Genomic DNA, 24,960 nt, shown 5'->3' on the forward strand with positions numbered 1-24,960 from the left:
CAATAAAGGTCTTGGAGCAGATCAATAAAGCTATAGACACTGAAATTAGATCATCTAGATCATTGTGGGTTTTTTATCTAGAACCCTTCTTCCTTATTTATTTGATCTGTTTTCATTACAGTGGTTTATTTAATGAAGTTAATTTATCCAGTGCGGTTGTATTTCTTTATGTAGCAGAAGGTTCATTTCTCTCTCTGTGTCTGACAGGGCACTCTGCAGAAGTTTGTCGACGACCTGTTTGAGACCATCTTCAGCACGGCCCACAGAGGCAGCGCTCTCCCACTTGCCATCAAATACATGTTTGACTTCCTGGATGAGCAGGCCGACAAACACCAGATAACAGACCCAGATGTCCGACACACATGGAAGAGTAACTGGTTAGTTTGTGTGTGTGCGCGTGTGTGGGGTGGGTGGGTGCTTGTGTGAGTATATATGGGGTGTGACTCAAATTAATGCGCAAAGTCTGTGTTGACATTAGGTCTGCAACTTGATTATTTCTATTTCTAATAGTTAAATAATCTCAAGGCTACTATTTGATTAATCAACATTGAAGTGCTCCTAGCAGCTGAATAGCATTCAGTGGTTTGCATCAGTTACACAGTCTTATTTTTAAAGGGGGCAAAGAATTATTGATCATTTTTGAGTATTTTATTTTATGTTTATTGAGTTGTTCTTTGATGTATAAATTGCAAGTATGTGTCTTTGGTTGGGGTGAAAGATGATGGTAAACCTGTGTGTCTCTCGGTGTGTATCTCTCAGTTTGCCGTTGAGGTTCTGGGTGAACGTGATCAAGAATCCTCAGTTTGTCTTCGACATCCATAAGAACAGCATTACGGACGCCTGTCTGTCTGTAGTCGCCCAGACCTTCATGGATTCGTGTTCCACATCAGAGCATAAGCTGGGCAAAGACTCGCCCTCCAACAAGCTACTCTACGCTAAAGACATCCCCAACTACAAGAACTGGGTAGAGAGGTAGGTCCACCTACTCCTGTCTATTCAGCCTGGACATTTTTAATAGTTGTTTTTTGTTGCTCAAGCTTTTTCACTCTCTCTTTCTTGCTCTCTCTCTCTCTCTTTCTCAGGTATTATTCCGATATCTCTCGGATGCCGGCGATCAGCGATCAGGACATGAGCGCGTACTTGGCAGAGCAATCCCGCCTGCACTTAAACCAGTTCAACAGCATGAGTGCCCTGCACGAGATCTACTCCTATATCACCAAGTACAAAGATGAAGTAAGCACACGTACACGCCGGTACCCACTCATCATACTGAGACGTCTTACCTGGCCTCAGCAGGGCTGGGTATTATACTGCAGGTGTATCGTTACTGCCAAATGGAATCAGTTCAGCCTGCTGCTTTCCATGCTGTTGTAGCCCTCCATGATCTATGAAGTTGCTAATGTGAAGTTTGCTTGTTGCAGCTGATATTCAAACTCCTCTTTACAAAAAAGAAAAAGTATATCTAGCACCTTCTAGAATTGTTCTAGCTAACACAGCATGTCGTCTCGCAGAAATGCGGTGCGTGACTAAATAGTGAGGAAGGTGCTTTATAATGTCCTGCAGTGAATGATTGTTTTTCGGCCGCATCGGCCAGCGCTATTTCACTCATCTCCCCTCGCTGAACCTCCTGCCAAATGACCTTCAGTCCTACAGCTCTGTTATTGTAACCCTTTGTGTGTGTGTCTGTGTGTCTGTGTGTGGGTGTGTGTGTGTGTGTACTGTGGCCTGTTTTTTTTTTTTTTTTTCTTTTTTTTTTTTTTTTTGGATAATGTATTGCAGCTGGCTCCATTAGCACCACTCCTCATCATGTGTCATTATCCTGTAAAAGCACACACACACACACACACACACAGCATTGTACATACACACAGCATCAGACACAGACACAGCATCGTATTTGTGCTTTAATAGACATGTGAGCACAGATCAAAAGCAGTGCTAGCTCACAGGGGTATCTCTGGATGGGTAGATAGTTTGCAGCAGCAGACCATCATCTCTTTCTTCTTTGCTGTTTTTTTTTTTTTTTCTTTTTCTGCTCATTTGTTTTGCTTTTATTTCTCTCTCTCTCTCTCTCTCTTTCTCTCTCTCTCTCTTTTCAACTCTCCTTTTTCCTATTTCTCACTCTCCCCTTTTTGCAGTCTCTCTCTCTCTCTCTAGCATTCTCGCTTTCATTCTCTCATTTTATTCTTTTCCTTTCTTTCTCTGCCTCAATTACTTGGTCAGTGTCTCTCTGTCCCACTCCTGGTTTCTGCCTTTTTTCTCTTTCTTTTTTTCTAAATTATTTCTATTTGACTCTGTTTTCCACCCAATTTGGAGTTACCCAACCCCCATTCAGATGCCCCATCACTAGCAATGCCCCCAACACTGGGAAAGGTGAAGACTAGCACAGATCTCTTCTGATAGTAGTGTTTAAACACTCACTGCCCAGATAAGGAGCTTTTTCATTCTAATTCCACCTAAAAATAAAAGGAAGGGTATGCTTTTTGAAGTGTGTGTGTGTGTCACTCATAGATGTATCTAGCTGCAGTGAAAGATGATGGACCTTCTCCAAATATAACCCCACTCTCTCTCTCTCTCTCTCTCTCTCTCTCTCTCTCTCTCTCTCTCTCCCCTCTGCAGATCCTGTCTGCGCTGGAGCGTGATGAGCAGGCCCGCAGGCAGAGGTTGAGGAGTAAGCTGGAGCAGGTGATTGACACCATGGCTCTGAGCAGCTGATCAGGGGTCCAAGCACTCGAAACAAACACGAACTGACGACACACACACACACACACACTCCCCCGGGTCTCCAACCCATTGAGCTACACACTGCAAAAGAAGTGACGCAGTACACTGGAGCTTCTACAGAGCTGGGCGCACACACTTCGCCTGTGTGTATGTGTGTGTGTGTGTTTGCGTGAGTGTGTGTGTGTTCATGACCCCACAGAGGTCAACACAAGGACGCATCACAAGACAAAAAAACAAACAAAACAACAAAAAAAACAAAACAGAAACATTTTGAGCGTTTGTCGTTGGTGCAATTTAAAAACCCTTCTTTTGGTTGTGTTTTTGTTGGAGTGTAAGTGTGTACTGGACCTCTTCACACACAGAAAGAGAGAGAGAGAGACACACACACATGCATATACACACATACCTGCATACACACCCATGTGATTCTGCCAGTGGTGTTTGAAGACTTAAGAAGAAGGAATTCTGGGATGCCTGCCCTCCAACCATGCTATGGGTCATGTGATGGGTCATGTGATAGCTGTCGTTGTGACACGCCCCCTGGAATGACAGAGGACATTCAGAGCTTTTTTTTTTCCCTCTCTCTTTTCTCGTGTGTTGATTTGTCTTGTTTATTGTTATTTTTTTCGGATTTTGTACAAATGTAACGGACTGCCCTCTCTCTGCTCTCTTTTGCCACTCGTGTTACTGCTGAATTTGCACAGTTTACAGGAACCAGTACAGAGGACAAATCTTCAGATATTATATATAGAAATATAGAAATATATAAATACTGTTACATTTTCAGCCAAGCAAAATGAACCATTGATTCAATTTCTTTGCCATGTTTTCACCAGAACACAATAGAGTCAACAAAGATGATTAGATATTTAAGCAGAAGAAAAAAAAAAATCTACATAGGAAGGAAAAAAATCAATATGAAAATATGAATAAAATGTTGTCCTGTGCCATGTTTTATTTGAATGTCGTTTAGTGAAAAGGCATTTTGTTACATGGGAATGTGCTATAGTTTTTTTTTTTTTTTTGGTTGTTTTTATATGACCTTGCCTGATGACTGAAAAGAACAAAAAAAAAAAAACAAACAAACAAAGGTTTGGCATAGTGAAGTAGAGAACAGCTGAGTTTAGACTTGATCCAGAGTTCTGAAGGCAAAAGAGGTTTGAGGCGTTTGCTCGCTCTCGAACCTGAACCAAACTCGCTCCCGTCTGCTTCCATACACCGCAGTGTGTGTGTGTGTGTGTGTGTGTGTGTATGGGCTTGACGCTGCTGCCGCCGCCGCCGCCGCCACTGCTGCTACCACCTCTCTCCCTCATGGATTTTGCCTCCTCTTTGTGCAAATGCATCAGGAGATAGAGGAGTAGATTTACTGCAGTCCCTTTTTTCCTTTGGTCTCTTAAGGGAAGGAGAGAGAGAGAGATAGAGACACGGAGAGATAGAGAGGGGGTTTGAAGCTTCTAATTCATTACTGCTTCAAACTCGGATCAGAGCGAGCAAGCAAGCGAGCAAGCGTGCGAGGGAAGGACGAAGAGGAGGATAGAGACAGAGAGAAAGAGGAGCTTTAGCCTCAGCTCATTAAAGAGACAGGGCTAAGTAATCCTGTTACCCTCTGGCCTTCCGCCTCCTGTGTGTGTGTGCGAGTGTGTGCGTGTGTTTGATTCAGCCTGCTTTTTTATAAATGATCTTTTCTCTCAAGTCTCGTGTGAGAGACATTCTGTGATGAGAGGCTATCTTAGAAGATTTTTCTTTTCTTACTTTTTTTTTTTTTTTTTTTTTTTTTAAGAATTTTTTTTTTTTTTTCTTTTTTTTTTTTTTTTTTAATCTTGCTTTAATTTGCTTGCCTAAAGAAACCAAACTGTGATCTGTGGTGGATTTTGATTTTGGTGTTTCAGTTTTTGTAATGCAACATTTTGTTCTACATCTGAAAGTGGTTTACCATTGTAACCTGAGCAAGTTGTGTTTTTCGGTCGTCATTCTCTCCATGAAATGTACGTGGGCGGTACTGTCTGAGGTACGACAAAAAAAGAAGAAGAAGAAGAAAAGAAAAAAAAGAGAAACGAACAAAAAAAAGAACCTATTTTTTAACGTGGATCCAAATTTTACAACCCACCTCCTGCTAGTGTGCCTGCAACCCCTGAAAAAGACCACTGAGGGGGGTCCGTCGGCTTTTCTGATGGAATATTTGTCATGGGACAGTGAGACGCTGCTTTATTGTTTTGACCCCCCCCCCCCCCACACACACACACTTTTTGCTTATGTATCGCTCGATTTTATTGTCTTCAAACTTACTTTTTGATTTTGACTGTTTTTTTTCCAGAAGGCCTAACACACAATAGGGTTTCTGTAGAACTCGTGTTAAAAGAAGAAAAAAAAGAAAAGTCTATTTTTTGGACCAAATCATCATTAAACGCAGGTTCAAACAGGGTGACTTCCTGCCTAAAGCCCATCCGAGCCCAGCAGACCCCGTTGTGAGTGAGCTGTCAGCAGTGGTTAGCCGGCAAACATCCACTAGTTCTGACACATTCATCCATTTTTAACCAAGGTGAACATGTGGAGAAATGGAGAGAGAGAGAGGGAACGAGATAGTGAGAGAGAGAGAGGAAAGGAGAGAGAGAGAGAGAGTGATAGTTGGAGAAAACGCTTACCTCACACATGTGGCCACACAGAAGTAGGCTTTATGTGTGTGAGCGTATGTATGTATGAGTGTGTGTGTGTGTAGGGTTTGGATAGGCTAGTATCTTCGCCCCACTGCTGGATCTGGCCTAATGGAAATAGATTAGCTATGTGCACGGAGGCTTGAAGCAGTTTCCGCTAACCGTCGGCTGATGAGCTATCAGACTTATGTAATCAAATGAATTTTACATTAGTCGACGCAGCAGAACATGGCTCGGCCTCGCTCAGGCAGGGCAAATTCAGATTCCACTCTGCTGCGGGACGATGGCTGATTTGGCAGATCGTGGCTGTGGAGCACGGCTGGGCTGAGGATGGTGTTGAAGGTGCATTGAAACATCTCAGGATCTCCTCTTAGCTTTTGTGTTGACGCTGCCTCAAGGGTTCCTAATCAGAGGAAATGTGAAATAGAGCTGCACGATATGGACAGACAGACAGATATTTGAACTTATAATGTAGAAATTGGGCCCACATTTACCTGGAAACATAAATATATATATATATATATATAGTCACTGTCACGCAAAAAACCTTGTATCTCCGTTTTTGTTGTTTTCCACTTTCTAACATAATGTGAACCTGGCTGCTGTTCTTTGTTGTGTCCAAATTTTGAATGGACCAATAGAAATGCTCCAGAATTGCTTGGAATCAAAATCTTTTTACATTGACTTCCATTTAAAAGTAAGAAGGTTTTTCCTTGTACTGTAAAGTTGCCATTCTGGAGATACAAGATTTTTGTGGGACAGAGATGATGCCATTTTTTAAAATATATTGTTAGAAATACCATAAGATACTGGTTTGAAGTAATGGCACAATCTAAAGATCTGTCCAATGGCCTTTTTTTATTATTATTATTAAATCTGCCAAATCTGATATACAGTCAATATCATGACTCATCCCATAATTTACTGTAGATTAAGGTAGTTATACTTTATTTAAATTTCCATTTGTAATGAAATGGTCATACAATGTTGGCAATGTCATAAATATATCATTGCTGTCCTCTCTTTCTTCTGACTTTTGGACCTTTTTGACCTAATTTAAATCTGACAGTTTTTCAGTGTCCAAATTTCATAATAAACAGACCAATAGAAATGCTCCAAAATTCCAAAAAGTTGTTCTCTTGTAGAGTTGCTCTTTCAGTTTTTCTGTGTGAAGGTGACTCTAGCAGTATTGCAGAGACTGATGATAATTAAATAGAGATATATATATCGTGCAGCCCTAATGTGAGGAAATTGGGACTGAACCAGAGGCCGGCAACACAGGCTTTGGGAGCTTTTTTTCGTTTACTTCCACTTTATTTCACACCGTATGTGGAGCTCAATGGAACTGTTTAGTTCTTTTCTTCCTCTCACTGTCGATGCTGAACTGTATAAAATGTGTGATGTTTAATAGTGGGGAGTTTTCAGCTGGAGAGAGAGAGTGAAAATGAAAGCTCTCTTTCTCCTGAGTGTTTCTGATCGTGGCCACCCCCTCTTTACCTTCTTCCTGTGCCCATTCTGTCTCTCCCCCCCCTCCAGGGTTCTTTGTTCCACATCACACCCCTTCCTTCAGTTCCTCCTACCACAGGCCTTCCTGTCCATCACAGCGCTTCTCTGCTCCATAACGCACAGCACTGCCTTCATCTCGATGCCATTGTGTTTCTCCAGCTCTAACATCAGTGCTTGTCACCAAACAAGTCCCAAACATCTCAAATCTCCACCACGCCCTTTCTCGGTTCTTCCATCTTTCCCCAAAGCAGTGAGAGCTGTCCTTTAAAAAAATATATAAAATAAAAAAATACAAGCCTTGTTTGGCATAGGCTCGAACAAAGAACTAGTAAATGAATTGCAGGAAGAATGACATCAATCGAGTTTTAATACTATGATGAACCAGACGCATTTTTAAGAATTTCAGACTTGAAGCAACTGTCACAAGTTGGCTGGTAAGCATTCATTGTGTAAATATTCTGTTGTTTCCTATTTTGCAGATTTACTACTTGTAAATAAACACACATCAAGGAGAGATTAAACAGTTTTTTGCTAAATAAATCTTCGTTTATGGTGTTTTCTTTCATCCTCATGTTTGTTTTGTTTAATGTACTGAGGCTTTTCACTCGATTTTTGCTTCCCAAAAGAATCTTTCATTCTTTTAAAACCCTGAACTGAAAGATTCTTTAAGCCACTGAAAGTCGTTCTTCATAGGTATGGTTGCCCAACCCCAACCCCAACCCTGGCCCTGGGCTGAACATTGTCGAAGTCAAACAGTTGTACTACTGTTAATGTCCTTTTTTCTGAGTAAACATCCTCAGAGCTTCTGATGAGTTTTTTGCCCCTCATACATTTATAAGTAACTGTGAATTAACGTCCTCATGGTTCTCTGTCTTTGGCAAATGTGTTTACTCATAAATGCCATGCTGACGACTGTCTGTGTGACTAAAACTAAATGTGGTTCTTTTATGGTATGGCTGCCCAAACCTGGTCATGGGCAATTATAAAGTCACAAAGTCACAATTATAGAAACACAGTCTAACTAAAGTAAGAACGCAAACAGTTGTACTGTTAATGTCTGTTTTGAGCACATTGAGTAAACATCCTTGGTGCAGGCTAGAAAAAGTAAGTGAAAAGTAAGGCTAGAAAAAGTAAGCAACTAAAAAGCAACTAAAAGTAGGGTATGGTTGCCCATCATTTGTCCTCATGATCTACTTGGTGTACTCTTAGTTTCCTTGGTGATCATATAAACTACTGGTAGAGAGAGAGTTGATGTTTGTGATGCCTGTTCAACCATGTAAGGATCATTCTTCTGGCAAACCCAGCCCTGTTTAGTTTCAACATTTAGATACTCCTGAAGAGCTTGAGGAACTTAAAGTAGGGTAGATTAGGATTGTAGCTGATCTTGTCAGGGCAGTAGATCCCCTGGAGTAGGTTTGGCTTTTTAAATCACCTTCAGGAGTACAGTCTTTTCTAAGGGTAAGTGGCACCTAGCCTTAAAGGGACCATGCCTACCTACCTTATACAGTGATACCATAATGGAGGGTGAGATTTTCCAGTTAAAACAAGCTAGATGAAGCCTTTGGAAAACTGCTTTTGGGTGGCCAATATCACATCTGTATTGACTAGTTTTACAGCAGGAGTACATATTATATGACAAGAGAACAGTGATGGGTGTAATACAGAACATGACCAGATCTAAGAATAAATCTTCCAAGTGCAGAACTCCAATTTAGGCACACAACATCTGCAGTGCAGGCTAGAAAAAGTAAGTGAAGACTGCCCAGGGCTATCGATGACAAGGTTGTGGGTTCAATGCTCAGTCTCGGCAAGCTGTTGGGCCCTTGATCAAGGCCCTTAACCATCTGGCTGGCCTCCGCTTTGTGAATGTGTGTTTCCTGCACAGATAGGCCAAAGGCAGAGGCCAAATTCCATCCGTGTTCAACACAAATGATGGTGAATATGGCTGTGTTGTCTAAAGTAAGCCGTGGATTCAGACAGCTCTGGGGCTTTAGCTGTGTAAAACCTACAATATGTGTAGAGCAGGAGGTGTGGGTATATAAAGTCAAGTGTCAAGTGGGTTTTTATTGTCATTTCAACTACATACAGAGTACACGGTGAAAGTCTGATGGCTTGGGGGAAGAAGCTATTGCAGAGTCTGGTCGTGTTGGACCGGATGCTGGAGGGAGAACAGTCTGTGTGAAGGGTGGGTGGAGTCATCCACAATGCTGGTTGCTTTGCGGATGCACCGGGAGTGTAAATGTCCATGACGGAGGGGAGAGAGACTCCAATGATCCTCTCAGCTGTCCTCACAATATGTTGGAGGGTCTTGCGGTCAGAGACTGTGCAGGTCCCAAACCAGGCAGTGATGCAGCTGCTCAGGATGCTCTCTATGGTCCCTCTATAGAAGAGGGTGAGGACGGGTGGAGGGAGACGGACCTTTCTCAGCTTCCGGAGGAAGTAGAGACGCTAAAGGGGAGTGAAGACCTGGAAAAGGAGGGGTTAATGTTGTGGTCCTTCTCTCAAAATGAAGCTGAATTCTTAACATCCATGGTGTCAAAAGTGAGGTTTTCACAGTAGTGGCATTAACACATGCTAGCAAAATCCAGTTAGCTGTTTCACATGGAGAATGTTGCTGTTATTGAATTTTTAGAACTTTTTTTTTTTGATTAGATTAATGTAGACATTTCTGATATGACTGAACAATGATGCAGTCTTTCTAAAATCCAGACATTTTAGTCTCATATTAGCATATCGTTACTTTCAGCCCTGTTTTAGGATTGTTTTCTGAATAATGACGTTGGTCAAAAAGACATCTAAAAAAAAACAGTTCAAGTCTCGAGGCTTGATGCCGCATGCAGAAGACACAAGTCAGTGCTAAAGAGAGAAAGATGGTGAGAAATGACCCAGAAGGCTGAACTTGTCTCCGTCCTCCAACACACAGCTGTCTGATCGTGCTCTTTCCTCCTCCACCAATCAGGTCACCTCCCAGAGGAGCATGGCCTGTCCTTCTGATTATAGCAGACAAGCCTCACACTGCCACCGAGAATGGAGGGAGATGGACAGAAAGGCGTAGAAGAGCTGAAGTGCCATTGCTGGGGTGAGTTAAAACTTGGCAAAAAGAAGATATGGGACATTCAGACAGGAACGGACTGTGTTCAGTTCTGGTAAACTAGAGGATATAAATAACTGTTGTAGTGCAGAATCATCAGCGTTTGTATTCTGTAGTCTAAGCACAAGCTTTTATGGCCCATAAAGATTTTTTCAGTCAGTCAAGTGATGGGAAAACAGGATGTAAATTTAAAGTAAATTTGCAGCTTCTAATGCACTATTTGGCTGTGAATAAAAAGCAGATTAGATTATCATTTAGACAGCGGGGAACCCTCAGGCCTTTTTCAGCCCCTCACAGAAGGCCTAATGATTTCTAGTAGCTTTGTTGTGTATTTGTACTTAATGCAATTATTACATTTCCTAAACCTAAAGTCCTGTAGTACATTTTTTGTTGTTGGTTAAAAACAAAAAGGTTAAATTTATTAAATGATGCCTTTATCCAATCAGAACTTTGATTCCTGTGGTAGATATGAAAATATTGGGACACCAGCTGATTCATCATTTCTTCCAAAATCAAAACCGGGTAACTGTCTCTACCGGATTTTGGAGCACTGCTGTGATGATTTGATTGTATTCAGTAATAAGAATGTTTTAAGGCCAGGATGTTGGCTGATCACTACCTCACCTCATTCCCAACTTATCCCAAAAGTATTGGATGGAGCACCATCCATCATTCCAGAGTACACAGTTCCACCACTCTGCAGCTCAATGCTGGGGGGCAAGCATCTGAATCAGAAGGGGTGTCCACAAACATTTGGACATATAGTACATCTCTTCCATTGGTTAGGCTTTCAAAAAACTGGGCAGGAGTTAGCATTCTAGATTAATTGCCAATGTAATTATGAGGTGACCGTGGCATTAAGTGGTCATGTTTTGGTTTCCAGTGGGTGGGACCACCACTGTGAGGAAATGCCTCAGTTTTAGTCCTAGAAATGTCACTGACTGGGAATTCAAGATGCAGGCTAACTAGTCAGGTCTTAGGAAACAAAGAGAAAACAGCAGGAGAAGCTCAGTGCCAGGACTCTTGACCACAGGCGGATTTAGGTAGGAGTGACATGGGCAGCCCCTCAGGGTGGTATCTGGCAGGGGGTGCATACAAAAAAAATTAGAATAGTGATATTTGCAGCTCACATCAATGGGTCAAGTAACCTTGTCGGAGTGGGTTCCCTAGTCAGGTCTCCCACTGAGAAGTAGGAGATGGGGAGGGGGTGTCAGTAATAGCCTCACCATACCCTCATGTCTGCCCACCTGTCTGCAGGTATTAGCTGCATTCCAAAGGCTAGGCTGCAGTAGGACTGCATAGATCTGTCCTTCTAGCCAACTGGTCACGCAAAGAGGTCCTGCCTCCTGCAACTGAGGTGTGAAACTATTTTTTTTCATTGAAATTAATTAAAATTATAAAAAAAAGTTTTTTAAACAAACAGCTCCGGAGGCTTCATTTTCTGCCATTTTCATGGTGCTGTTTTTTCTTTTTTTTCTCTCTATGTTGTATGTGCGCGTGTTCTACCCAAGGTTCGTAAAGGGTACATCAGTTGCGTCCTCTAAATCCCCCTAAACGCAGGCTGCATTTCTTGGCTTTATACGAAGGGTCCTTCACTTTGGAATAGCCTTCTATGATATAGAGGCCAAGAATTTACAACTTACCTCGGCTGTAGCCTGGGCTTCAGAACACAGCTTTCGCCTCTCTGTTAACGTTGCCTGGCCATGTGTTCGTCCTGTGACTCCTCTGTGTTTCCCGCCTCCATTTTATTGTATCCAAAAGTTATCAGCATCTAGCCCCGCCCCTATTGTTATCATTGCCAGGTGTTCATTGTTTGACTCTGCAGCCCTTTGTTTTGATGAGTCCTTGTTGGGTTGTGTGCTCATGGGCCTGTTGTGTGTGATATCCCTGCACCTTTACAGATCAGCTTACAGCCATGTCAGTTGAATTTTCTGGCTCTTGAACACTTGTGTTTTGGTTCAGTACAGTGCACTATGTTAAAATACCTGTTCTAATGAATTCATTCAGCTACTTTGCTTAAGTTGCACCCATTGCTGACATAGATGCAAAAGCAAATACACACACAAACACACACACACAGCTTGTCTAGTCCCTGTAGAGAAGTACTGCCAATAGAATAGGACTCTTTTGAGCAGATAAACATGAACCAATTGGCACCATGCCTCATGCCAGATGTGGGTTATAGAGTCGTATAAAGCCACCCAACATTGAGCTGTGGAGCATCTGGAATAATGGTTGGTGCTCCATTCAGTACTTTTGGGATAACGTTGGGTGGTGATCATCCAACATCCTGACTTTACTAACGCTCTTGTTGCTGAATGCAATCAAATCATCACCCCTTCCAAGCAGTCTAATATGCTGCGACTTTGATCTGGGGATTTTGAGTTTAAATTACAAGCCATGCCACTTTGCCATCAGTAGCCACAGTCAAAGGGAGCACAATTGGTCGTGCTCTTCCCTCTTCACACATTTTGGCCAGCAAAGGTGTCTGTTAGCTGGTGCAGTGAATCGGGGAAACCGGCACTTTCCTCCGAGCATGTCAGCTGCCTTGTAATGCTGCGTTGACTGCAGTTTGAAAAGAGTTGTGGCTGGCTTTGCATGTATCGTAGGAGACATATGTTAAGTCCTAACGCCTTTGTGTTGAAGAATTGGAGAAAAAGGGACAAATTCATCTATGTCGTCAGCTTAGTTCTAACATAGTACCATAGGGTTGCTAGCAGAAATTAGCCTTATTAAAAGAAGTGCTCTTTACACATGTATGGCTAAAACAGAAGGCCTAGACACATACAGTCACAGTTTGCCACTGCATTTAGAGACTGTCTTGATAAACTGTTGTAACATGTCATATTCCGTTTCTTCACATGAAGTCAAGTTCACAATAAAATACCAGGGTTATATTGCAGTGGCCTGTAGCATATGTCCAGCTAGAACCCTTTGCTGCGTTAATGAGTGTGTGTGAAAGACCTGTGATGGAAAGCCATGGACAACTCTTCAGTTAATGAACTGTTTCTTTTGGGCACGTTTCAAATGACGGCTTGATTTACAGCTTTGTGCAGTGGAGATAAGGCCTGGACATGGCTGGCAACATCACTGACAAGAGAGCAGCTCTATGTGTCTAATTAATTAAAGCAGAGTGGGGGTGGGCCGGCATCAAATGCCAGGCGAGAGGAAGAAGGTTGGGGGGCTGCTTGGTGATCCCTTGTGCCATGTTGTGCTTCAGTATGATAAGCTTGGTCTCCAAGGAAAAGTCTTAATTACACACACACACCCACCCACACATACACACCCACGCACCACACACACACCTACACGCTCTCTCCTTCTCTCTCTCTTTCTCTGTCTGTTCACTGATAGCGCTTCTCAAGGAAAGTCCATTAAGCACCAAGCCCATATCTCCTGCTATCTCTAGGCCATGTGCCTTATTAATGAGGGGGGCGGAAAGAGAGCATGCTTTTCATTAACCTTTATGATTCATAATTCAAGTCCTGTTCTTCTCGGCCTACTTTAATGTCCTCTCTACAAGCCATAAGAGATGCTGGATAGAACTTGTCTAATTGAAAAGAAAAGTAATTGTGCTAAAACTGCTCTCCGGCTGGAGAAACAGGCCTGGTGTTAGGGTCATTGTGAGGAACCATGTGTGAAGCGTAAGGGCATAAGCAGGAAAGATCCTGCAGGCCCCCTCGTTCCAGCACCAGGGAGATGACAAGTCTAACTTGGTTTGACATGGCCTGGTTTGCCTTTGCCTTAGCGATAACATTTACAGTCTAGTTTCCTAAAATAGATTTAAACCCCTAACCTTCACAGACCTGCCAGAAGCTCCAGACTTCACTGCAAAATCATATCTTGTAGGCAATATGTCATTGCTGTCAGATCAAAACCTTCTTTGTTATTTTTATTTATTTATTTTTTTTATTATTATTACTCAAAAACACCAGCTGCCCTGAACACTGTGTGGAAATTTCATAATAAACTGGCCAATAGAAAAATAGAAAATCTACAATTTAGAGATACAGGATTCCCACAATAACAAAGAATAATATATCACATAAATTATAACACATCCCATCAGCTTCTACACCAATCAACCATAACATTAGCTCCACCCGCCTGATATGGAGTAGGCCCCCTTGTACTGCCACAACATATCTGACTATTCCAGACATGGACTCCACAAGAGCTTAGTAGGTGTCACTAGGGGCCATGTTAGGAATTTTGGGCCCCATTAAAAGATGTTACACTGGTCTCCTCAACTGAGCATTTAGCTACCTCACCCCACCCCATACAGCGCCCCTGTCTGGCACCAAGAAATTAGCAGGAGAATCCTTTAAGTCCTGTAAGTTGGGAGGTCGGGCCTCCAAGTTATTCACTTCACCTCTCAGTGGTTTTAATGTTATGGCTAATCTGTGTATTTGTCTTTGTTGTAATTGATCATTGCACTAGCTGCATGGAAGTGGTTCTATCTGGACGGGTGCTCTTATCAGATGACATGGAGGGAATCCAAACCCACTCCATGCAGACTCTCCACTGGTGTCCCACAAGGCACATGCTGGGTTCTCCTCTCATTTCTCTTGGCGATGTAATATCCTCTCATGGCTTCTCCTACCACTAATAATGCTGGGGGATTTTATACCCCTCTGGCCAATGCCTGGCATTAGACATGGTTAGACATACAGTGTATGTTTGGAGGAGCAAAAGTAAGGCATTTTACACTGTACAACTTTTAAGCATGGTGGTGGTAGCAACATGCTCTGTGGTTGTTTAGAGACATTTAACCAGGTATTAGATGTGCTGTATGTATAACTGCCACCCTGTGTTGATTTCAAAGCCCCCCCTCCCCAAAAAAAAACAAAACAAAACTTGTGCATCACCAAAATGTCACACTTACTTTTATGTAGTTAAACCAATCCAAGTAGAACATATTTGGGTTACCTTCTCATGTTTCCATAGCAACAGCATCTGTGAATTTCATCAGCAATCAGGCAGAGACACTATAAAGGCTGTTTTTGTACTGTAAGAGTACCTTCTTCTCTTTTAACCTTTTTGAAGTGTGTTTCAGTGAGTCATACGCAGAAGTCATTCCTATATTATAGTCATCACTGTCTCAGCGTCTGGAACAGCAGTGCTCTTGGTTCCTCTCAAGGTTTCTTCCTCTTGATCTGAGGGAGTTTTTCTTTGCCACTCTCGCCTTTGGCTTATTCAAAAGAGGCTCGGACCTGATGCTCTGTAAAGCTGCTTTGTGGCAACTTTCGTTGTGAAAAGCGCCATAAAAATACATCTGAATCTGAATTTGTTCTGAAGCATGTGACCAACTCAAAGTGAGAGCTAAGCCAGGTGCAACCTCCTTACAGCAGGGTTAGGTGTTTTATTGCAGTGTTACGACTAAGCCTCCTATGGGAAATTGGAGTAAATTCATTACAAACAACACTACCAGACACTGGCCTTTCTACACTACTTGTACTGGGGGAACACACAATTTAGTGGGACACAGCTGTTCGGCATCTGCTTGCCTAATAATATTACTAGTTATTATTATTAGTAGTAACATTATTATTATTATTATTATTATTATTATTGTTGTTGTTGTTGTTGTTGTTGTTGTTATTATTATTGCACTACTATTATTACTGTCACACATTCATTCAGTATTTCCTTTGCGGCATTAATCTACGTGTGTAATTGGTCATTGGCTGATGACGTGAGTGCATGTTGAGCGTTGTTTTTGAGGTATTCTGTGGTCAGTGCTGGTTACAGATTACTTTGTTGAGTTGTAAAATCATGGTGTGTGTTGTGCGAGTTTTCTGTCTTCTGAAGTAGCTAGAGTTAGCATGTTTTGACTGTTTTGCTCTAATTTACTCATTTATTCTGGGTTTCTCGTTTACTTTAGAACTGTAAGTTAGTGCTATATCCTCATTGTTCCAGCCTACATTTGTAATCTGTATGGAAAGTTAATAATCTTGCTTTAATGGGAGGAAAATTCCATGCAAGCGGAGACTGCAAGTGTCCGTGATTACAGTTAGCTTACCTTAACATTGTGGTGTCGCAGTCCTTCAGTCCAACTGTAAACAAATCCCGCACCATATCTGTGAGCTTCAGGGGATTTGTAGTTTCTGAACTGCTCACAGTCCAACCAGAGTTGGTAATATCCAACTTCTTGGGGTCAGGGTGTTGGGTTCTTGTCAAAAAAGCAGTCCCTGGTATTATTTTTTTCTCCTACTTACACTTCTCTACATATTTTGGATGAGTTTAATACTGGCTGATGTGGCGCAACAGATAACACTCGGCGGCTATGCTGCGCTACACCAATAAGAGTCCTTGGGCAAGACTCTTAACACTAGGTTAGCCCTCCTCTGTAATACGAGTAACCTTGTAAGTCGCTCTGGATGAGAGCGTCAGCTAAATGCCGTAAATGTAAATGTAAATGTACTCCGTCACATTGTTTATGAGCTGCATCGTGACTCATTACAATTCTAAAAAAATGCTCTGAATCATTTCAAACCCATATCACCACCAGAGCGCTAGATGGCATTGTCACCGGGTTTGATTAAGCCGCCACAACACTGAGCAGAACAAGCGATCAAGCCATGAGCGAGCATGCTGACGTTCTAGAGTCTTTCTTTTGGGCGAGTTTGTTTAGAGAGTTAAGTAAAGACTCATGTTCATGAACTCTGTCTCATACATTCCTGACCTTGTACTACAGCCAAAGGAAATGTCCTTAAGTCCTTAAGTCTGAGCATCTGAACTAACATAAACACTGATATTCAGCCGTTTGACTGCTTTCTGTACGAACTACAGAACACAGCACCTGTACTTTTACTTTCAGTACTTAAGCAGTACTTTTTAGAATAAACTACCTGCAGTACTTAAGTACGTAAATGTTGAATACTTCAGTTCTTCCACTGAAGTCTGGAGCTTAAAGACTTCTACTTCTACTCAAGTCACTTTTTTGATAGAGGACCTGTACTTCTACTCAAGTCTGGGTCTCTAGTACTTTACACATGTCTGGTCCCTGGCATCCCTTCCTTTTGTTCAATGCTACTAAAGGCTAAAACCGGGTGTAAGCTTGTTGCTGTTGCTTTCACTGCACTGCTCGCTTTAACAATACCCTAAAAATGACACTTTGGTGACGTCACAGACAGTAAATTGACAGTAAATTGAATGGATTTATTTGGTAGGTTATATTTACGTGTCTGTATGAGCTATCAGTACCTTGTCTTTGCATGGCTGACTTTCTTTGAAATAGAATCGACTGTCAGCTAGCTCCTCAAGCTTTTGGAAAGACACTGGGGCATTATGGGAAATGTAGTGCCTGCAGTGAATTTGTGGGGTGTGTTCTGTAGTTCTGCTTAGAAATCCTATAGTAGACTTTTTACTGCCAATATTTTAGTCAGGGCACCGCAACATTTACATAGATATGTGCCCCAGTCTTGGCGTCTGTCACGGTAGTGTTCTGAAGCATGTGAGAAACTCAAAGCAAGGAGCTAAGCCAGGTACAACCTCCACACAGCAGGGTTAGGCTTTTACTGCAGCGTTACAACTGAGCCTACCAAGAGAGAAAGAGAGACAGTTCATCGTGCTGATATTTGCTGTTCTACTGCTGTTCTACTGCTGTTCTACTGCTGTTCTTCCCATTCTGAACGCCCGCCTGGTTCAAACAACACAGAAGGCATCACAAATTATAGGATGATTAAAAAAAAAAGACTGCACCTGCACCTGTCCCTGGTCTTCCACTGCTGTGGTAGCTGATTTTGTCTTTATCTCAAAGCAAAAGTTTCTCGTAGGGAAAGTTTCGAATGAACTACTAACAGGGCCAGCCAGCCGCTCCACTGCACCCACATTTATCACACTCAGTAAAGGCATGCAGGCTTAATTTTCTCTACTCTCTAAGAAATCTTCCACACACAGGCAGAAAAAAAGCCACATGAACCAACAGGAGCTGGGAGCAGAAAAGGTAGAAGAGAGTTCTTTAAAAAAAAAAAAAAAGAAAAGAAAAAAAAGAAAAGAAAAAAAAATCAAATGAATCATTTATTTCTAGTTTCAGGCTCGTGGTCTGGAGCTCGGCAGTATCAGTGCAGCAGAGATGCACGAAAATATCAGAAAAGCCAGCCTGATTCTTCAGATTCCTCAGGGTTTGTGGACCCCACGTTATCTGTAGATATGGCCAGTACTGCACTATAGTGTAGCAATGAAAGATATAGTCTAAAATGATGGTGTGTGTGTGTGTGTGCGAGCGTGTGTGTGTGTGTGTGATAGAGAGAGATGTGCTGTTTTTTTATTTTCCCTTTAGAAACGAAAAAGTCAAGGTTGCTAGCATACTCTGTACGTTTCTCTGGTCTCGGACTGTACTGGCCATGAATTTTTCATGAACACCTTTCTTTCTCTCCTATCTCTCTGTCTCTCTCTCTATTTCGCTCTCTCACAGTCACTCTCGCTCTCTTTCTATCTGCACATGGCTAGACAGTTGTCAGGCTTGTCCTCTCATCCCCCTCTTCTGATTCAGAGAGAGAGAGAGAGAGAGAGAAAGAGAGAGTGGAAGAAGGTGAGGACAGGGCACATTCACTGCTGCATGAAGTTTGGTTCAGCACCGGTGTCCATGGTAACAGCTTTCTCCTATCACAGATGAGCATACAGCCCTTTGTAAGAATACACACTTCTTTACAATCCATTGAAAGAAACAGATTAACTGACATACTACTTTTTATTTATATATATATTTATATAAACTTACTGAAGAGTGACTTGCGAGTGGTTCCAAGGACATTTCACAGAACCAGGAACTACAATGCTGAAGGACCTGCTGCCAAGATCCTGCTGTGTGTGATGGTTTGTCAGTGGGGTAATCTCTGTATACGCCGTATTTCCATGGCTATGTTTGTTTGTTTGTTTATTTATTTATTTATTTATTTATTTATCTCCTATCCGATTGGGGTTTGCAACTGACCCATTTGTGTCAGTTGTAGTGTGAACACACCTCCCATGCGCACCTTTTAGCATCAAGTTAGCTGATGTTGACACTGTACGATGATGATGATGATGATCATGATGATGATGATGAGGGTGATGGTGAAATGAACAGTAAGGTGGAATGTAGCCACAAAAAAAAACAAACATGAATTCCAAACTGACTGTTCTCATTATGCCCTGCATCCCCAGACTTTCCTGCTACACTGAGCCTCTGGGGAATCCCTCCCCACTATCTTGAAGGGCATTCCAATATTCCAATTCTCAAAAGGGTCACAGGATGTCTCAAAAAGCAGCACGTCAAACTCCTGATTTAATTGGAAGAAGGTGATTTTTTTTCTTTATCATAGCTCAATGGCACTCAATGACGATGAGTTACCCCCACCCTCGTCTTAGCTACGAATGCTCTGCCCACCCCCCATGCGTATAGAGTGAATGATAACTGTACACACTAAAATCAGCAGTGTTAAAGCAGCGTTATGTGAGAATTCTTATTTCTTGCTCTTGTGCTCTCCCTACAGTCTGGAAGTGTAATTCACACTTTGAGCCACCACTGAAGGACATGCTTAACACATGCATTTCTGGACAAGCTGAGAGATACAGAACTGTCACTCAAAGTAAAAGAAACGTGAACTGAGGCGGTAAAGTAATATTGCAGTATTGTAATATGACTTTGGTTGCGCAACATTACGCAAGCGTTTTCCTGCCCGCTTCACAAAAGTTACACAGTACAGTTTCTGGTGTGCCGAGCCTGGAGTAGCAAAGACAGTGATGCTGTTCTTCTTATTACAGTGAATTGAACATCAAATCAATGGTAAAAATGCTACATAAAGCTGCTTTAAATCATCACCCAAAGAATTGGGTATTATATGGACCCCCACTCCACAAAGTCGTTATAAAATGTTTGACCAACAATGTTGGTCACTAGGTCACTTGCTAACTAGCAAGATGGCAGAGTAAAATGATATTAATAATCCATAAAGCAAAGTAATAGTCTCAATCTGCAATCTCACCCAATAACTAGTGCAGCAAATGAAATGCTGTGGTTTTTAAGGATGAAGAATTTTACAGTAGTTAGCTGCTTTGGCTTAATAACAGCTTTGTCTGTCATTTTTGTCAGCTTCAAAAAGGGAAATGCCCCAGGTCATAATGTTTTCTGGGCAAGTTCTGCTGCCGAAGTCGACACTTATGTTCACTTGATCCCTCACCCATCCGAGGTGTCAAGTAACCAGCTTCACTTCAGCTAATAAAGTAATGGAACAGTGCTTAAGATGGCATCAGAGATTCCCCTGAGTGCAATTGGAGAGGCTAATTGGATGAGGGTAGTGAAACGTAAGGCTGGTGGTGTTTGTACTCTTTTTTTCCTCTTATAATTGTCAGTAATAAAAAATATTCTTTTCACTGTCAATCCAACCCAACATTTCACAATAACAGTAGCTATTTTACACTGAGGATTTTACTGTGTAGCAAGCTAAGCTGGCCACAATTATTGGGACTTTTGGGTCAGTTGCACTCTGATTTGTTCTCCACCCCTCTGTTCCACTTGAATACAACAGTTTCACTAGTCTGAGACAAAAACACCAGACTCAGTTGTGCACTTTACAATGCCATGACTGAGCCTTTGGGTTAGTAGTGGCTGAACTGACAAAGGTTCAGTAACATTTTGTTTACTGCAGTTTTTTCAGCAGTGCAGTTTTGGTTTTAGCCCTCTTTTTAAAAAAAAAATGCCTACCCCACAATTCATCCAAGCAGCCATTTCATGACTATGACTTCTCCCATTAACCACATTATACTTACTTTAAGCTAAGATTAGGTAACAGTCTCATTAAAGTGCGGATTGTTTGTGATTTTAGAAAACTGCTAACTAAAATATGTGAGATAGCTAATCCTCCACCTCATGGTGCTTCCATCAGGCAACTAACTACTTTTTGGGTTATTTCACCATCCCTGTAGTTTTTATGTATTAATTCATTTATTTCATGTGTAACAGGCATGTCTTTATACAATAAAATTAGGGGTAGAAGTGGGTTTCACATTTCACCTGGGGGTTGAGCAAACCTTTTTGGAACCAAAGTGACATGCGATGCAATGCCAGCAATTAGTATGTTTTTATTTGACCGAAATAAATGACCACGGACATGGTGGTGGTGTGTTAGTAGTGTGTGTTGCGCTGGTTCGAGTGAAAGAGACGTAGCAGTGCTGCTGGGCTTTTTAAACACTGTGTCTACTTACTGTCTATCAGACACTCCTATTTCGTCCACCTTGTAGATGTAAAGTCAGAGACAGAAGCTCAGCTGTAACTGCTCAGTTTTGCATCCTCTAGTCCTTCAACAGTGGTCACAGGATGTTGCCCATAGGTTGCTGTTGGCTGGATATTTCTGGTTGGTGGTCTATTCTCAGTCCAGCAGTGACCAGTGTTTGAGGTGAGGTGTTTAAAAACTGCAGCACCGGCCATGTCAGAGTCACTGCAGTGCTAAGAACGACCCACCACTCAACTAATACCTGCTCTGTGGTGGTCCTGTGGGGTCATGACCATTGAAGAACAGGGTGAAAGGAGGCTAACAAAGTGTGTAGAGAAACAGATGGACTACAGTCTGGAATTATAGAACTGCTACATGCTCCTATATGGTCAGTGGAGTCTGTTACTGTGAACATTATGAATATGTAGAAGTATCAGGTTTTAGAAACAGTTAGAAGAACAATGGGGCAGTTAAGGGTCAGCCAGTGAAGTGATGTGATGTGTGAAGGTGAGTGAGGGTGTATGCGTGCATGCATTAACCTGATGATGTTAAATATAAAAATTAATATTTGCATATTTTGCTGGTTTTCTCCCAGTCTTCTCTCTCAAGTCAAGTGTGTATATACATGTGTGTGTATCAAGAAAACCATGACATTTTAGTGCCCTTGTAGCACATTGCTGCCTTGAGGCAACATACCATTTTCCTGTTGTGTTGGGGGACAACTTTCATGATTGATACATCAACAGGGACCCCCATAAAATTCATGTTATAGAGGGCTATCACCACCTCATGTTAGCGTACCTTACACCAGGGGTGGATAACGGAGGCCTGAGTCCAGCTGTCGTTTCTTGCAGATTTTTCTGCTTTAAAGGCCAGAGCACACTGACCACACTTTTGGGTGGGTGTGCCATGGGTGTTTGTGTTTGTTTGCATGTGTCCACAAATGTTCGATCGAAAACGATGAGCTGAATTCGGGCAGTTGACCACATGTAGTGGTACACCCACCAAAACTCTGCTCACGCTTTTCTGGTTAATATAGCAAACAGATGCCAGATTCCACTGTTTAGTTCACTTTTGCTAAGCTAAGACATTGGTAATGGCATTGTTTTTGGATGGAGAGGATTTACTTAATTCCAAAAACCTTAAAGTAGACTTAAAATATTATGGGTGTTTTGCCATTATCTATGAGGTAAAGCTAACTTTTTTAAAAGCTGGTGGTGCTGCTCCGATGCAAACCATGAGAAGAAGTTAAAACCAGGTTTGTCTTTATTTATTTATTTATTTATCGGACACTAAATATTGTGTGCAACAGTGACTAAAAACCCAATATTTTTCCAATGTGAGGGGAAAAACACAGAGATCTAGAGAATCCTGATGGGTATAGAATGATCAGATGATCGCTGAGTTCAGTAAAAAAAAAAAATAGTATGCAATTCAGCTTGTTATTTTCTCCAAGAACGACAGAAAAAACACAGACAGGGTTAATCCAGAAGGGGTAGCGCCTGTAAAGCAGAGAATTACCCCAGGACCACCCCATGTAAATATAATCCCGTCTGAACAGGGCTTAAAACATACAGGTCTTAATCAATCCCCATTTTTTTATAATGAAGATCTGCTGGTGTGCCACAGCCAGGCCTTAACAGGCCTCTTACCCTTGACAAAAACAGGCGAGTTGAATCAGGTATTGAATCTGGCTTGAGCAGGAAAAGCAAAAAACAAACAAACAAACAAAAAAAACAACAGCTGTGCAGGAGTCCCTCCAGTCTGGGAATTGCCCACCCTTGCTTTCCAATGACAGCATGGATTGCTAGTTAGCTAACTGCAGTTGGGGTGTCAAGTTCAAAAGAGCATGTGGAGTGGAAATCAGCAGAGGAAAACAAAAAGAAATTGGGGGCGATTGTGAGGCCATGATTCAGACAGCCTCTTTAACAGATCTATATTCACATATGGATGCGACTCAACCCTCGTCTGGGGAAAAAAAAGAAGCCACATCTGGCAAAAAGAAGATCTGATTTGTCGCACTTCAACCCGCACTGCGCTCATGGCCTAACTGACTTGATGGAGCTCCGTTTAATGTGGTTTGAGTGAAGCAGTGGAGCAGTGAAGCAGGTTATTGATCATGACCTGGTCATTCACAGTCCTCATCTGCTCCATTGTCTAATGATGATACAGCACACTCGGTTAGTGCGGCGTGCTCTCTGGGTGATATATGTATTGCAGATTGATCTCGTAATTTGGAATCAGTGGGTTTCAAAACGACTCTCATGATGTAATGATGACTCTCGTAAGTGATGGCGTGATGTGGTTTTCGCTCCTTTGTCCGTGTGACGTCCTGATCCGTCCGCTCCTTCGGGGGAGAATGGACTTTTTAGAGGCCATCCATTCACTGCTTCATCTTTCATTATGGGGTAATAGAGTTTTCTGTTCTCCCCTCATCCCTCTCTCTTTCTGTCCGTCCCCTCCTCTCCTCCACTCCCCTTTGCTCAGCAGGAGCCCATTTGTCAAGGTCTGGTGCGGACATGGAACTTAATGCTGCCTGTGTGTGTGTGTGTGTGTGTGTGTGTGTGTGTGTGTGTGTTTTTTGAGACGAGGTATCTGGGCACAGGTGTTGAGAAGGAAAAGAGCAGATGGGGACTGTGCCTCTCCTCTTCCCTCCTTCTATCTCTCCATCTCTTTCTGCAGCCAACTCGCACACAACGACAGAAGAAGGGACAGAGATGACTGATCTTGGAGGCAAAGTTGGACATCTCTCTTCCTCTCTCTCTCTCTCTCTCTCTCTCTCTCTCTCTCTCTCTCTCTTTCTCTCTTTCTCTCTCTCTGTCTATACATCTGTCTTTCTCAATCAAGACTCCAAGAAGCTTTATTGACAGTATTGTCAAGAACAATAAAGTGCAGGACAGCAGTAATAAAAAACAAACAAACAGATAAACTGATATGTCCAAAAGTTTGTGGACACTTTTAATAAATGCATTTAAAAGTTACTTTAGGTTGCACCCATTGCTCACACAGATGAGCAAATGCACACACACAGCTTGTTTAGTCCCTATATAGAAGTACTGCCAATAGAATAGGACTCTCAGGAACAGATGAACATGAATCTTCTGGCACCATGTCTAATGCCAGGTATGGGCTAGAGGGGGATTAAGCCCCCCAGCATTGAACTGTGGTGCAGTGTTCTCTGAAATGATACTTCTGGGATGAGGTGGGGTGGTGATCATCCAACATTCGGAATTCACAATCGCTCTTGTTGGTGAATGCAATCAAAATCTAGTGGAAAGCCTTCGTACCAGGCCAGTAGAGACAGTTACTTCGCCAAAGCAGGATTAATTCTTTTAATACGTTTGATTTCAGAAGAAACAATGAATAGGCAGTGTCCCAATACTTTTGTCCATATAGTGTATATACAGTGTTGTGTGGTAAGGTATGGTTTAACAGAGTGGAGTTTGTTCAGCTTTGTTGGTGGCATTCTGCCACATATTTTGCTGTGACAGGAGCTGTTTGTCCTTCGCCAAGGAGAAGATGTAATTTCTCAGATCGCGTTTTGTTTTTTTTCATATTGAAATGAGATTTTTCGATTCTTTTGTGCAATTTCTCCTCTTGATTTGAATTTCTCACCTTGATGGAGAAACAGCAGCTCTGTCTCGACCTCATCTGATCACACAGTGACCACACAGTGACCACACAGTGACCACCCAGTCGCTTCCCAGGCCTTCCTTTTTTTTCTTTGGCTTTTATTTTCTCTGCAGTCCTCTCTCTCTCCCTCTCTCTCTTTCTCTCTCTTTCTTGCTCT

At 42.1% G+C, this 24,960-nt stretch overlaps 1 protein-coding gene across 1 annotated transcript in view; it reads left to right on the forward strand.

Annotated features, from left to right (window-relative positions):
- Positions 1-4,471, forward strand: part of plxna1b (plexin A1b) — a 212,870-nt gene extending 208,399 nt beyond the window's left edge. Inside the window, exons 29-32 of the mRNA XM_072684612.1 lie at positions 208-377; positions 760-972; positions 1,083-1,233; positions 2,620-4,471. Of these exons, the coding sequence (XP_072540713.1) occupies positions 208-377; positions 760-972; positions 1,083-1,233; positions 2,620-2,715 (630 nt within the window). The 3' untranslated portion in view covers positions 2,716-4,471. The remainder of the gene's footprint in view (positions 1-207; positions 378-759; positions 973-1,082; positions 1,234-2,619) is intronic.
- The last annotated feature ends 20,489 nt before the right edge of the window (positions 4,472-24,960 follow it).

This window comes from Salminus brasiliensis, chromosome 7 (assembly GCF_030463535.1).
Source record: "Salminus brasiliensis chromosome 7, fSalBra1.hap2, whole genome shotgun sequence".
In the NCBI taxonomy this organism is placed as follows: domain Eukaryota; kingdom Metazoa; phylum Chordata; class Actinopteri; order Characiformes; family Bryconidae; genus Salminus; species Salminus brasiliensis.